General features: G+C 28.2%; 3 protein-coding genes and 1 pseudogene across 5 annotated transcripts in view; 2 read left to right on the top strand and 2 right to left on the bottom strand.

The window, feature by feature from the left end:
* Positions 1–17,152, top strand: part of LOC112680137 (probable multidrug resistance-associated protein lethal(2)03659) — a 55,046-nt gene that overhangs the window by 5,436 nt on the left and 32,458 nt on the right. The gene's annotated exons all lie outside the window — the stretch shown is intronic.
* Positions 7,840–9,624, bottom strand: LOC112679620. Its single transcript, XM_025549504.1, has one exon. It carries the CDS (start codon positions 9,622–9,624, stop codon positions 7,840–7,842), a length of 1,785 nt encoding a protein of 594 aa, XP_025405289.1.
* On the bottom strand, positions 11,034–15,703 carry LOC112680170 (zinc finger MYM-type protein 1-like). Its single transcript, XM_025550196.1, has 2 exons — positions 15,536–15,703; positions 11,034–13,180 (listed from the first exon to the last, which is right to left on the bottom strand). The coding sequence occupies exon 2, from the start codon at positions 12,432–12,434 to the stop codon at positions 11,862–11,864; it is 573 nt and encodes a 190-aa protein (XP_025405981.1). The 5' UTR covers positions 12,435–13,180; positions 15,536–15,703; the 3' UTR covers positions 11,034–11,861.
* Positions 13,464–13,927, top strand: LOC112679615 (annotated as a pseudogene).

Raw genomic sequence — 17,152 nt, 5'->3', positions numbered from 1 at the left:
GGCTGCAATATCTTTGTAGAGTTACCCGTATTACCGAACAAAGGTATTTTAAAATGTACGCTGTTTATTTTATTATGATGGAGAATTTGTAATATCTAAGTACAATATGATATTACAGGTACCAGATATTTTAGTTTTCTCATAAAAAGTTAATTCATTCAAAAAATTTCGGGGGGGGGGTATCCTCAAGCCGTGGGGGCACGGTTAGTACGCCATTGGGTAAATGTACATATTATTAATTTTTTGATACACTATACTTTCCTTATTAGAAGGTTAAAAACACATAAAACAAAAATAAAAATACATTAGGTTAATACATTAATATGACGATCGTTATACGACAACACCAAACTATTTTAGATATTAATAAAGTTCGATTCCCAAGGTATGTTATTTCTAAATACTATAACCGGGACTATTGATATTTTCCATTTTATTGAGGACCCAGTCTTAAGTATAATTCACACGTACAGACAGACACCGTACTGTGCCGTTCAAATATACTATACTTATTATTGTTCCATACCTACATTTTCGATACAACATCGTAAAGTGACTACACAAGTTTCCCTCTTTTCCTCTTTTTTATATTTTAAGTTTGAAATATGTTTAAAAATGTTTGTGACAATGCATAGAGACATTCTTAGTCTCTAACGCGTTCAATTAATAACTTTAAATTCATCACGTGTGAAAAATATAAAAAAGTGAAAAAAATGAGAAGTTTGTATAATATATACGAACTTCAAAAGTATGCGACTGCGAATAATTTTACAGTGAATGACAGCAGACGCATATTATAATATTATGTCTGTTGTTCATTCACACTTATCATACAGACCTGTTCAGACCGGACAAAACATTCTCGCGCGGAGTGCCGGACGGACTCTGTCGGTTCGCTACGTGTATAAACGGAATGGAAACGTTTAAATGTGAATGGCTGTATTTAAACAAATATTAAAATATTTTCCGGAACAGTACGGTACGGTGTCTGACGGTACGTGTCTTAACTAGTTGGGATGTGTAGTTCATGAGCTAGTCGATTCAGTGAGTCGACTCTTAAAAATGAACAAATGAACTGGACGATTCAAATCAGTGTTACAAGAGTTAGTTACTCAGTGACTCACTGACTCAGTTAAACTCACAACTTTATTACTGTAGGTACACGATTCTCAACTCTCGACTCCCTTGATAATGTTTTGTGAATCCAAACGGAAAATGTAATACCAACTTAAACAATAGTTCCCCTCGGATTTGATTATTAATATTTCCATTGTTTCTTAAACAAGATTTCTGACTTTCTGAGAAAAATTCGTAACGTTGTATGCTTAAGCCGGGTTCACACTACACCGTGCCGTGTCGTGTCTTCTAAAATAATTATCTCTGATTGGTTGAACCATATTGTTACATCAAGGTATACCGTATAATAAATCAAAAGTTACCTCACTAATCATAAGATACCGTGAAGTTGATTATATCTAACTTTTGAACGTGTGGTTACCGATTTTTATAGTAATAATTTAATATTCAGTGATAACAGTATTCATAATAACAAAAGACTCGGAAGGTGTTGCATTTGCATGATTTTATTGGGCTATTTCAGTGCTTCCCAAACTTTTTCGACTCAAGGTGCCTTTTTTGATCCAAGGTTTTTTCAGGGCGCCTTTTTTAATTCATAGCATGACTTATCATAAGAAAAATGTTAGACCCGATCGTATTTCATGACGGCTCGGCGCACACTTTGGGAACCTATGGGCCATTCAATTTATTGTCAAGTAACCTTGAAATTATTTTCATGGCACTATGAAAAACCTAATGGGAACATTTTGAAATAAAATTTCAAATTTTAAGCTATTGATTTTATTTATATTTTATTTTATCTTATATATTTATACCTAAAAATTTTGTTTTAGCTTAGTATAATATACTAACAACATTTGTACTGTTAATGTGCGAGTATATTTAATAAAATATCTTTATGAACATTTTTGTGTTAAAAAAAATTAAGTGCATATTTTTTAAGCGCATGAGTGCATATTTAGTATTTTTTAAGAGAATTAATTTCTAAACCCTAATAATAACATAATACATAATTTCTACTATATAATTTAATATTCATCAGTTATTATTTATTGAAACTTATGAAAATATTTCATATCTAATAAAATAACTGCGAATATATGTAACCAAAATTTGATAGCATCACCACAAGATATATATTGGTATCACACATTTTTAAAGCACACGGTCTGGTAAAATACATGTCACGGTGTAGTGTGAACCTGGCTTTATAGTCATAATTAGTTTCATATTCGATAAGCTATTCATGAATATGGACTGTGAATTTGTGAGTCGAGACTTGAAGAGTTGATTAGAGTAGTGGTAATCTGATTCAAACAAAGAGTTGGGAGTCGACTTTTTGATTCAACTCATTACACTGAACTGAGTTGAAAGATTCAGTTCAGCAGAATGAGTTGGAATTCCCATCCCTACTAACTAGTGTGAATCATGCTTTATAAAGGATCCGGCATAGATAGGTTTTATTATATTATACAATCAAAATATTTTAATAATTGATGGAGAGGGAATTGAGGGTTTTGCTTCAGTCTAATATTAACTTTGACCAATAATACGTGCACTTGAAAAATATAAGAAGACATTTTTATAGCTATTGGCGTAATTTAATTTGTATGTAATTATTATTTTTATTAAATTATTTATAAGAAAAAAATAAAAGCATTCAGTATTAATTTACACATTTCTTAACTGTCCAATTTGACTTAAAATATTTGTCAAGATTTAGCTCCCTCCTTTCATTGGCGCCTGGGACAAATTATTTAATTGCTTCACCCTTCTTACAGCTCTGCATTACTATGCATTAGTGTCCGGTGCGGTGCTTACTACTTGCGTCCGAGATTATTATCAGTAAGTAATTTGCGTCCTACCAAAAAAGATTTGCGTCCAATAGTACCTTTTGAGACAGCCAAGGTGCGTCCCAGCACAAATAAGTCATAAACATAGCATAAAACAAGTAATTAATCACATTTAAATAAATACAATTATACAAACTATTTACAGATTATGTATAAATACATAAACATTTATTATTATTAATAAAAACAGATCAAATTGTAAACTGTCAAAAAAATTGAAAATTAGATAAATTATAAAACTATTATTTACTTATTTAAAATAATGTTTGCTGAAATTTAAGTGAAACGTTTTTTAATTATATAAAACCAGAATTTGTTGTTTCTCTGAATTTTTTTATTTCATTATTTAAATATTTAATTTTTTTGGTATTTTTTTTCCTATAATTTTTTTTGGGTATATATACGCTATTCATTAACACACAAGTATTAATTTGAAATGATTTTTAAACATTTATAAATGTATGTATATTTAGATGGTTGAGTAAAAAGATTAATTGAATTTGGAATAAAATGCTTCACATGCGATTGTTGTTCATTATACACTATAACGTCTTTTATAGACGATTATTGTGCCCATATACTTGGAGGAAATTGAATATTTTCTGATATATAATTTTCTAATTTGTAGTCAGTAAATTCCAAACATTTTGCCGGAACGATTGGAATGATTTCATAGCACATACGTCACTTAACATTTCTGGAGGTCATAATGGCAGGCCAAAACAAATTCTAAGAAATAAACCTATTTTTGATTAATTTTTATATTAATTTGCCAATCCAATATTTATTTATTTATTTATTTTTTTACTTCATTTTCAAGCATTTTATGGTAACTGAACTTATATTTGTCAATTATGTAGAATTATTTTTTCGCACACAATTAGGAGCTAAACATTTTCTTCATTTTAAATCATTAAAATTAAAATATAATAATAATTTTAATTCGACACCATGAACACCGTAGAACGGAAAGTGTGAACATGCACTGAAAAATGTATAGCACTGTGCAAAATACTTAGTTATTCTGATCGATTATAGTATACGATGTACCTATATATATATATATATATATATATTTGATACATCTATCAAATGAGATCTCTGGTCTCTTGGTGTTTCAAAACATTCAGTTTTATAAATACGGCTCGGAAATTGTTTGACGACAACCGGACATTGTCATGTTTCGTAATTAATTTTATCATATTGAAACACTATAATAGCTGATAATATTAATTTATCGATAGTTGCAGATATTATACCATATACACAATTTACACATACATGATTATTGTAACACTTAGTGCCGGGCCACACTATGCGTTTTATCGGTTGTCGATAATCGGAACCGATCGGTAAACGAACGCAATATTAATAAATAACATATTATAACATATAAACCGCATTATCGGGGGCCACAATAGTCGATTCGTCGGGTCAAACCGCAGTATGTATGTTGTTCGTCGAAATCAAATAATTTAAAATATTATATATAAGGATTCTTATTATCCTATATTAGTTTATATAATTATCATGAAAAGTCTACAATCTGATTATTATGATAGGTCTATCTTTAGCAGTATATAGTAATAATATAATAAACCAGCTAAATTTCGTTGAAATCAAATATAATTTAATAATAGTTTAATATTTCTAAGAACATATTGTTTTGAATTAAAATATTTTTCGCGCTTTTTATATCGGCAACCGATGAAACGCGATGGTCAGTCTTTCTGATTGCGGTTTATTGGGATGCGGTTCATTCGCAACCGACAAAACGCATAGTGTGGCCCGGCACATAATATTTATGGACGCATCTTGGTCATGACTATTATGTAGGCAAGAAGAATAATATGGTCGAGTTCCGTCCACAAGACGAGACGTTAGTTAGTTACCTATTGAATTTACTACCTGAAAAATATACCTTTTTGGGGGATGCAAGTAGTATGCAGCCGTCCGGTGATGTAAAATTAAATATAATTTTTTTATGTTGATAAATTAAAAATTTTTGATAATATAACTGTATACATATAAAGACTCAATTTTCATTTGCGGTAAATTCTTGTTTGATGGTTTATCTCCCATACATTTCTGACGTGCTTGCTTATCTCGTTGGTATTCATACCAATGATGAGCAAATTAAATATAAGAGGATGCGATTTGTTAATAATTTAAGTGTATTGTTTACCGTTGAATCGAGAACACGCTCCGTTAATTGTTAAATTACATATCTTATGATATCCGTTTATAGTGTATAAATTTTTATATATCTTTAATAACTTGGCTTTCAATTATATATCTATATCACTTACTGACATTCTTAAAATGTCGAAATTAACCAAGTCCCCATTACAAAGTCAAACCTCAAAAATTCAACCTTCATTATCTGATATATTTAATCCTCTCAATACTCAAGACGGCAAACTTACTTCAATTGCAACAAAAATATCAATCCAAGAAAATAAAGCTGATTCAATTATTACTAAATTTGAAAACCTTATGTACGAAGTTGCTAATTTGAGAGAGGAAAATAAAACTTTCAAAACCGAGCTTGATACGTTACTACCATTAATACGTACAACAAATGGCTGCAAAACATACTATTCATGATTGAACCAACGCTTTTATAATCCTCATCTTAATATTTTCAACTTTGTTAACGAATTATAGAAGTATAATCAAAGATGCAAGTAAATTTACGAAGCACAAAATGAAATAAAATAGAACACTCGTTAAAGAATCATATTTAAGAGAGCAATTGACAAAATTCTTTAGTAATACGATAGCCTGATTTGAGTTTGTTGAATTTGTATGATTATAATAATAAAAATGAAATTGATTTTTTAATGTATACAATTTATACCACAATATATTGTATGATTTGTTTTTTTGCTGGGACTATTTATCTATAGAAACTTCAGCAAAAAACAAATACAAATAAATAGTATACTACCTTTTTTTCAGGACCCAATGTATAGAGTATAGGTAATTTAAAACTTAATTTATCATTTATGTGCGATTCCATTAGAATAAAAACTAAATTTTTGGCGTGGACTTAACTTATATGACTTACCTAAGCGTAAAGTACTTAATCCTTTAGGTTAATAATTGACTCCGGATACCAGTGATTCTTTATTCATTAGTACTTCAATATACACGAATCAACGTAGAAAAACTTGTACGCTTTATACTATTTTTTAAATGATATCTCATTTATATTTTTCTATGAAACATAACAAATAAAAAATAATTGCTAAAATTTGTTGTAGGATTGAAAAAAATTAAACATAATGATAACTCAGAAAATGTTATCGAATTTGTTAGATAAAGTTATTACATTAAAATTTAAAAATACATTATTTACGTAATATATTTACGTTCTATAAGTTTCATTAGAAAAATTTTATTCGGTATTATGCTATGTTATTTTGGTTATTATCGAGATAATTATTACATAAATAAAATATGTTTTATTGATTTATTTTTATTTTTACTTGCGTTGTTCGACTTTGTACTTTTTACTGTTTTGCTGTAGTCGTGTAAGAGGTTTTATTTTTAAAAATTTTTATCGAATTTCAGTGGATTTAAGCATTTTATAAACGTTTAGGTCTAGTTATAATTTGAACAATACTATGAATATGTGCGATGATGATGTATTGCAAACCTAAATTATGTATTGTTTTTTTTTTTTAATTTGCCTTTGTTCGCACATTACAGCAAAATAAGTATTGTTTTAAAATCCTCAAATTGATAATGTTTATTTTTCAACATTAATTGGAAGTTTGTTTAGTTATAAGTTAGGTTAGTGCAGTTATGATATACCAGATGATATGCTATGTAGTATAGTTTATGCAATAAAAAATGTTTAAATATGTATCCATTTGTGCACAAAAAACAGCTAAATGTGCATGAAAAAGTTAAAAAAACGCATTAAAAATAAAAAAATTATGGAATATTAAAAAAATAAATAAAAAATAAAATCATGCAATAAATTTTAGCATTTTTTAAAACAGTAAAATATTTCAAAACCAGTTTATAATTCAGGTATCATTTATTCATCAGTTAAATAAAATAATTTTTAAAAAAGTTCTAATATGTACTGAAATGTATTTTTATTCTTAAAATTCCAAAAATATGAATTTAAAATATAAAACCATTAAATTTGCAAATATATGTAAAATAAAGATATAATTATTTGATTCCGTATAACATGAATCAAATTTGTATTCAGGTCTGCATTGAATAGGATCAATAGAAAAAAAATTTGCGATTTCTTATACACCTAAACCCTAGTTATATGTTTAGACACTAGTTAATATTTACATTATTGTACATAATATATTAAATACCTATACTTAATATAAATATAAGGAATAATCACAGCCAATTGTTTTTCTAAAGAAAATAATATTAGTTTAAGAGATTTGTGTCATTCTTTTTTATAAAGATTATGAAATAATTTAAATATAAATAAGACACATTTTGTTCAAAATCTATGCTTCAAAAGTCCCTCGGCAGTGCAAATTTACAAACTTAAAATTATTTTTTATAATATAGTTACATTAAGAATATTAGTCCTAGTTATTGTTTTATAATTAATTTTATTATTGAAATATAATAGGTCTTTTACTTTTTATTATTTTTCTTTCTATTATGTTTATCGATGATATATTGGTGATTTGTTCTAGTAAATTCCAGTTTTTAACAAATTGTATTTCGTCATAGATTTATAATTTTTTTTTTTTTTTTTATTGATCTAATAAAATGCCCGACAACTATGGTCATTAGCTACAAATATGAAATATACAATAGTTATTTACAATTTTTAGGTATTCTTATATATACATTGAGAGTTAACATTGAAATTACAGAATAGGTGAGGTTACATAGTGTAAAGTCAGGTTATATGTTATTATATTAAATTGTAAAGGCCTGTCAATTTCAGAAATTTTATCATCTTGAAGTTTTCTTCGGTGTTGGGGCCCAGTGCGGTGTCAAGTGATGAGTCTAGTCCGATGATTTGACGATCGCGTTGGAATTTTAGGCATTCAGTTACGATGTGTTTTACTGTTAGTTGGACACCGCAGACTTCACACGAGGGTGGTTCTTCCTTTGCCATTAGGTACCCGTGCGTAAGTCGCGTGTGTCTAATTCTCAATCGGTTTAGAACCGATTCTTTTTTTCTTTTTAAAGAATTGTTAATCCACCTGTTGGTACATCTTTTTATAGTGTTGAGTTTGGTATTTTGCTGTTTCCAAGTATTGAGCCATTTGGTATTGGTTATGTGACTTATGTGTCTTTTGAGGTCGTTGTAAGAAGGACCTGCTATATTTGCTATTTTGGGATTTGTGGCAGCGATCTTGGCCTGTTTATCGGCTAGTTCGTTTCCTTCTATTCCGGAGTGCCCGGGGACCCATATGAGGATTATTTGTTTATTTTTGGATAAGGCTTCATTCAGATTGTTCAGTATTTTTGTAGCGATGTCACCGGGTTTGAACTGGTTTTTAATGCTGTAGAGTGTACTCAAGGAATCACTGAGTATTATATGCTTGGGATATTCATCGTCTATAACTGATTTGATCGCCTCTAGTATCGCTATGGCCTCGGCCGTGTATATAGAGCATGTGTTAGGTAACTTCATTAATATGTTTTTGCTTTTGAGTATTATTGAGATTCCTACTTGGTCCTGTGTTTTGGACGCGTCGGTGTATACTTCTTGATATTCCTTATAATTTTCTATTATACTTAGGAAGTATCTTTTGAACATTTCTGGGGACGTTTGTGTTTTTAAGAATGCACTGAGGTCGGTATTTATCTCGTATGGAGAAGTCCACGGAGGTGTGGACAGTTGTTCTCTTACAATTAGTTGCTTGAGATCAATGCCGTATTTTTCTAATTCATCATATGATTCGCTGTCTTCAAGTGGTGGGTTAGTATTGTTTGATCTATAGTATCTAGTTATATATTTAAGTGATAGGTCTTTTCTTTTAATCTCTGCTATGGGCTCGCCGGCTGTATTGTAGATACTATAAATTGGGCTGCTGCGGAATGCGCCTATTGCTAGCCTGAGCCCGGTGTTGTTTGTGCTGTCTATTTTTTTAAGAATAGATTGTGATGCCGATTTGTATATATTTGAACCATAGTGTATTTTCGATTGGATAATTGATTTGTGAATTTTGATTAGTGTTCTAGATTCGCCTCTCCAGGATGTGTGTGAAAGTATTTTTAGAATATTTAATGATTGACTGGTTGAAGATTTAAGATAGTGTATATGTGTTTTCCATGTATGTCGGCAGTCGAAGAAGATACCTAGTATTTTGACTGATTTTTTAATGGGGATTTGCTTATTATTGAGTGTAATTAGAAGTTCACCAACTTTTCTCTTTTTAGTGAATATTATGAGGTTTGATTTTGTTGGTGCGAATTTAAAACCTGTGTTTCTTGCCCATCCAACTAAATTATCAGTGGTTGTTTGGAGGTGTTTTCGTACTGAGCTTATATTGTTGCTGCGACATGAATAACTAAAGTCGTCTGCAAATAGATTGCATTTTGTGGGTAGCGAACAGCTTTGGGTTATATCGTCTATGGCTAAGAGAAATAGAGTAACAGATAATGCCGAACCCTGTGGTACTCCGTTTTCTTGGGTAAATTCTTTGGATAAATGACCGTTTGCTTTAACTTTTGATTTATAATTCATATTGCCTACTATGCTCATTTTATGAATCTTTTTAAGTTTACGATCTCATATTTATAGATTTAGCTGACTATAGTCACATCATATACTTAATTTCAATACATGAATGTTTAAGTTATTTTTTTCATAGATACTGACGAAAAAATATGCTACGAATATTGTTATAGTCAGTGGCGTATCCAGAATTTTTTTTTTTGGGAGGGGTTATAAAAAATGTAATATTCAATTTTTTTTGAATTTTGTGTGTTTTTTTTTATAATCAATAGACAATATACATACATTAAACATTTTCGAGGGGGATTATAACCCCCTAACCCCACCCCTGGATACGCCACTGGTCATAGTGGAACATCATTATTTCTACGGATAAATCATATGTTATATTGATAATGACTATGTTATATTATTGTAAACGTGTTAATGTGTGTATTATGTATGTAAATTATAATTTTTTGGGAGATCTATATTTTATAATATTGTTCTCTGTAACTTGATTGTCTTGTTGTTAAAGGTGTCTTTTTAATAACGATTTGAAAGCCTATTATATTCTTACATTTTAAGACTGTCATTTGAATATATATTGTATCAGCAATGATTCATTTTTTTGCTTGTTTCTTATTCAAAAGCATTAAAAATTATAGATTATTTTTTAGGTAGTCTATAACTAGTACATATATTTATTTACCATTCTATAATACAATTTAAAATCCCAACCCATTCTTTATTCTTTTTTGAATCAATGTATTTTACGTTACATTGGAGTCAGTGCTGTAGATAGAATAAGATGGGCCCTGGTGAAAATTTAATGTGTGGGCCCTTTATATAGGCGCACAATAAGTGTGAATGTAGGGAATGCTGGAATAATTGATGGTAAACAGATCTTTGGGGAGCTTAGCCCCCCCCCCCAAAGTACACACCCCCCTTAATAATATAATAAACTGCATTGCAACAATTTTAAATTTTTACTAAGTATTCTTACTTTTTAATTATAATACAAACATAATAAATTAAAAATTTAAATAATTATACTTACATACTTGTATAGAAAAATTAATAACTAATAATAAAGTTGAAATTGCATAAATGTTAATATAATCGCTACTCTTTATTTATTTAAACTATTAAGCAACTATAATGTACATAATGTATTATTTATTTAAAATATTTAAAATTAATTATATTATTATATTATTATATGGGAACTGGGAGTGCTAATTTGAAGCCTGGAGGTGCTATTGTGCTAAGCACCCTCTATGTGTGCCTATAGCCCATTATTTTCCATTAATATTTATTTTAAATAATTATAAAAAAACAATACAAATCAGTCATCAGTATGAAATCTTTTTTATTGAGTTTAACACAAAAAAATTTTTTCTTGCTTTATCATTAGCGAAATTGTCAATTATTTTTTCTATATCTAGTTCATCAGTTCTACTTCTTTCTATATTTAAAATAGCAATATTACTAAATCTATTTTGAGACATTGAGTTTCTCAAATAATTTTTAATGAGTTTCAATTTTGAAAATGACCTCTCAGCCTAGGCCACAGTTACCGGGATTGTAAGAAATATTATACATGCAGTTAACACATCTGGAAAACTACAATCCACGTAATTTTGAATAATGAAGTTTATTAAGTCTCTGATATCAGATTGTTTTGGACCAATTAGTGTTGTAACTGATAAAACTTGTCTGGTAAAATCTTAATTTATGTCAGATTTGTATTTTAATACAAAATCATACAATGATTAGATTCCTCGGAAATTTTTAATTTTGATGAAATTAGAAATTCAAATGTGTTCATCACTTCATTTAACCCAATAAATCTATTATGCAACTGTGCTCAAACTGTATCGATTATTGATAAAAAGATTTTAATTTTAAAATAATTATCTTCCGTTACATTCAATTGTATGTCTCCATCCACTTCATCAAAATATAATTTAGCATAATGTGGTCATTTACTTATTGACTGAGTAGTAATACCCCATTTATAACAAATATATTTTTCAGTATTTAATATAGAGTCATAATTTTCACGTAGATTTTCAAGTGTACCAATTGTTTGCTGAAGTAGCATTTTGTATGTTGATTTCATTAGACTGCAGATATTTGGATACTGATTGGATCGATCTTAAAATATTTTCCTAGACACACAATAATAAAATAAATTCTATATTTTCAATTTTTTTTGCAAAGATTTACTTTAAAAAATCTCTTCATTTTTCTTGCTAGTTAGACTAATTACTGTAAGTCTTCAGCACATCAATACATTTTTCTTTAAGTGCAAATAATGCATTATGTCGAGCTTTCCAGCGTGTAGCACATACTTTTTTTAGAACCTTCTTACAAACTGCTGTTGCATTATCTTCTCCAAAAGCCAATAATGCCCATCTTGGAGCACTTCCACCAAAAAAGTTGAATACAGATTGTACAGTTTCAAAAAATCTCATTGCTTTGTCAGAACTCTTGGCTGCATCACAAACGACTAGGTTCAGATTATGGGAACAACAATGAACACACATAGCATTAGGTACAATATCGTTGATTCGCTTCTGTAGCTTCGAATAAATTCCACTCATGACACTTGTACCATCATAGCATTGTCCTTTACATTTATTAATATCCAAACCCAAGTTATGAAGAAGTTGAGAAATTAGATTTTTGTAATCAACAGCCTCGTCATGATGTATTTCAAAAAATCCAAGAAATGATTCCTTAATTTTAACTAAATGGTTTTCAAAATCAATTAAGACATAGCGAATTATAACACTGACTTGTTTAATTTTAGTAATATCTTGAGTGAAGTCCATAATAATTGTAAAACAAGAGTACTGCCTGATTTCATCACAAATTATTTCTAGCAAACTTGATCCCAAAATTCCAATTAATTCATTTTGTATGGTTAGGCTCAAGTATTTTAAATGTTTTTTTTTATTATTCAATAATGTTTGTAAAACAGGATCAAATTCAGCCAATAAATTAACTTATCTGAGAAAATTCCCTTCAGAGTATTCTTTACACTCATTCCCGCATAATGCTGTGTTCCCTGCAGTGAGTGTCAAAATTATTTTTATTTTTCTTGTTATAATATCTCTCCGGAACTTTGCTTCATTTGAAATTTGGGTTTCAAGTTCTTTATCAATAGTACCGTTTTTTAACCAAACTGTTTTAAGTTTTGTGGCTTCTAAATATATTAATTAATTTTGTTCATGTAATTTTACTTTTTGGGAATGATGTTGCCAATCATTGGTATCATCGATCCATTCAGGAGTAAAACTACTGTTGCTACGATTAGCAAAAAGCCAACAAACTTCACAATATACTTTGTCTAGTATAACAGAGTAACATAACCATGCCCTTGGAATACGACTTACTATTTTCGTTGACATAAAATAGTAATTTGAAGAAAATCTTATCGTACCTCTTAGATTTGTACCAGGAAATTCAATATTTGGTCTACATGGGCCTAATAATAGTATGGACCTTTTAATACTATCTGTTACTTCATTATCAAAACTTCCTTTATCAGTTGGGTAACTTGAATCCAAATTCAATCCTGAAATAATTTTTTTTTTTTTAATTTTAACAATTAGATAAGAATTAAAACACTCACATAAAGCAAATATATAAGACAATTATTTTTATTTTTAGCTGAACAAACAATTTAATGTAAGTTTTACTATGATCCGATTGTACATAGTTAAGCTTCTAAGCTGTTACTAATCCATTTTTGTAAGACTATATGAAATCGAGAATTTATTAATATCATTTAAAATATTCATAAAACAACGATCTAGGACATTTCAGTGCGAGCGTTTCGGCGCGGCCGTTTCGGCGCGATGTACGTTTCGGCGCCAATTGTTATTATGGACAATCTGTCGGATGAATTACCAGAAGAAATCTTACCCTTGTTAGACTGGTTTGAAGAAAATTATATAGGTAGAGTTCATAGAAATCGACGTCGAAATGCACGTTTTCCTCCAAATCTGTGGAATGTCCACGAACGAGTTTTAAATAAAAATGATAGAACTAATAATTATGCCGAAGCCGCTAATAGACGACTCAATGTTCAAATGGGGGTTGCTAATCCAACACTATGGGCTTTTATATCTTGCTTAAGAAAAATACAGAGTGGTTGGAATACTTTTTATTGCCAAATAGAAGCTGGTAAAAGCCCACCGAAAAAACAAAAAAAATTTTTGGATGTTGATAAGCGAATCTTTAAAATAGTTAGCAATTATAATATAGGGACATATTAACATTTTTAAGAAGTATTGCTCATAATTTAAGCATGACACATTAATATACTACATATTTATTTTATTATTAGAGTGACATATTGATATTGTATTATTAATTTTATATTTATTATTTATTAAGCACGACATTGTCATAACGACATTTAACATAACAGACCTATTTTATTATTTATTTTATGTTTTTTATTTATTAAACAGGACGTATTGATATTTTATTAAAATTGTAAATTTTTTGACAATATCTATAAAAGTGAATTATAATATTAATTTTATAGAAGTAAATTTGTGTATTATGTAAATTAGTGTAATCCAGCGCCGAAACACCTCGCGCCGAAATGGCCGCGTCGAAACGGCCGCGCCGAAATGTCCGGGTCCGATAAAACAAAATAAGATAATATAATATAATATTTACCAAAATATATAGGAACATGGTCTTCATTAATACCTTCAAATATTTAAATTGAATTAAAATTTATAGTTGCATATTCTGCATATTTGACCATTTTTCATTTTATAAGTGCCTATTTGAGAATTATTTATATGAAGGAGTAAGTTTTTTAATTTTATAAAAAAAAATTATGGATTTATTTCTTTATAAATCACTCGACTTGGAACTCAAGGTGCCTTAATGGTGCACTAATTAAATCCATTAAAATAATTAAAACTACAAAAGAACATATATATTCTGCAAAAATTGAAGGATCTGCACAAGCTAAGGAAATTGTTGATATGATAAAATTAAAATAGTTTTGGAGAAAAAGGTTGGATTTGATCAACTACAAAAAATATCGAACATTTTAAATGGAAAAATAAATCTATAGATAGATTGGCTGCAGATATTAGTAGTAATGACCTACCATTTTTGAAGTTTGTATTTATAAGTTCCGTAGACGTGGAATGTTCCTTTTCTAAATATAAAAATATTTTGGCTGATAACAGGCGGTCATTTAAATTTTCCAACTTGAGAAAATATCTTATAGTCCAATGTAATGCTCAAGGTTACCTTGATAATTATAACTGTTATATATATATTATTATTATTATAATTATATATATTATTATTATTATAATTAAGTAATTATAACTATATTAAAATAGAAAAATGTTTACAATTTAATTTATTTTTAAAACCATTTTAAATTTTTTGTTTTAGACAAAAACTCAATATAAAATGAAAACAAATTTGAAAAAAATAAAACAATTGTCTCAGATCATCATATCTATCATATCTAAATATATTATTATTTATTACTAATTAAATTTTTTTATTTAATTAATTATAACAAATATAATTTATTTTAAATGCATATTTTAATATCATATTTATTGATTCTTTAGGGCATAAATGCATACATATTTTAAGGTTTTAAAAGGCATGATGTCCCTAACCCTAGTTATGAGTTTAAACATGAAATAAATGTGATGAATTAAATATTTTTTTATATTTTGTATTGACTAACTAGCATGACTATTGAGTAGGTTACCTAGTACATGGTACCTGTGTAACAGAGTAATACAACACTTCAGAATAAATATCAACTTTTCACAAGTTAAGAATAATAATAAAGATACCCACTTATTAATCTTAATAACCTATCATAGAACTAACTTATTAACTCGTCTAACTGTTTGTATTTCTTAACAGTACTTACCTTTTTCAAAATCAGCCGAAAAAGTTGAACAAAAAAAATTATTTATTTTTGGCAATTTTGATATTTCTCGATTGTCTCTTTATTTTTTTCGTTTTTCACTACCACTAAGGTGTTTTTTATTAACGGATTACATAATAAAATGATAAAAGTAAGTAACATGAAAATTGACAACCGTGCAAACAAATAACAACTATACCAATGAACAATTATTAATTTGGTATCAATGTATAATGCTAATGCTATACATAAATTTTATAAAAAAAACATAATTTTCTAGAATTTCTGATAAATCTAACCCTTATCCAATATACCACGGCCAGTATCGAGCCGATAATAATGCACAATATCATTTTCCCAATAATTCTATTTTTAGTTGCAACGATATCAAGAAATCATGCATTGACGTCTATCAAACTGCAATACAGTAGTACACCATCTATACTATTAACCGACTACAATAACAGAGTACTAACGGCATTATCATAATACGAGTACTACTAATACAGTAATACATATAATATTATGATCTTATAAAAAAAAACAAAAATTGTTATTAGTATAGGTTCTTATATTATTTTATTTAAGTATGGGCCCCATATTAGATATTGAAACGTGGGGCCCCGGTGCAATGAATGTAGTTCTTCGTCGCGTTGGGTTGATATAATATAATGTAACATCTTAAAGTGTACTGTTTTATTTTAAATGTAAAATTTGTATGTGTATTATATGTGTTCCTATATCATTTTAGTATTTCCTATAAAATATAAACGGTTGATAATATTTATGCTAAAATCACTATATAAATCAAAATGTTTAAATAATTTCGTGTATTTTGAGCAGAAATTAATTTATAACTTATTAAATAAAAATAAGTTATTTAGATTTAAAATATATTTCAAGATAAAAAATAAAATCATGTAACTAAATTTTAGAGAATAACTGCAGTAAGCATATGTGTATATTTAAAAATATAAATTCCATTTATTCCTTATCTACTTGATTCTACTTGTGTAATATAATATATTTTGTTATACGAGATGTTATGTAATATTTTATATTCATTGTATAATATTTGAAGTCCATATTATTTGAACTATTTGTAATATTAGTTAATTACTTTTTATTTACAACATTAATCATAGACTTGTACAGATGGTATGTCTGGTATCACTTCTTCGTATAACATCGTAACCATGGTACAAACAGTTATAGTGTTATTCAGACGAAAATCCATTTATTGTATTTAGTTGTTTATTTTAGATGTTTCATTACATAGTATTATGGTCTAGTATTATATGAATGCATTTTTTTATTGTCACACCATAAGGTCCATAATAAATGCCTTTATTATTATTAAAATAGTTTATATAAATAAATGTCTATTTTTGAAATTAATGAAATGCATTGGTGATACCGTTATACTTATTCATATGATGTGCATATAGTTATTTTAATATAAAATTGTAATACTATTCATTTTTAAAACTTAATAAAAAACATTGAAATAAGAAGATGGAATCTTTATTTATTTTATTTAAATTTTATTAAGACAACCTATAGACAGAAAGACTAAAATTATGGGAGAAGAGAATAACAAGCATTAGGTCGATGAGAAAT

Source organism: Sipha flava, unplaced genomic scaffold (genome assembly GCF_003268045.1).
Source record: "Sipha flava isolate LNK unplaced genomic scaffold, YSA_version1 100_pilon_pilon, whole genome shotgun sequence".
Classification (NCBI taxonomy): Eukaryota; Metazoa; Arthropoda; class Insecta; order Hemiptera; family Aphididae; genus Sipha; species Sipha flava.
Note: the sequence above shows the minus strand (reverse complement) of the source record. Positions and strands in the feature narration are given on the sequence as shown.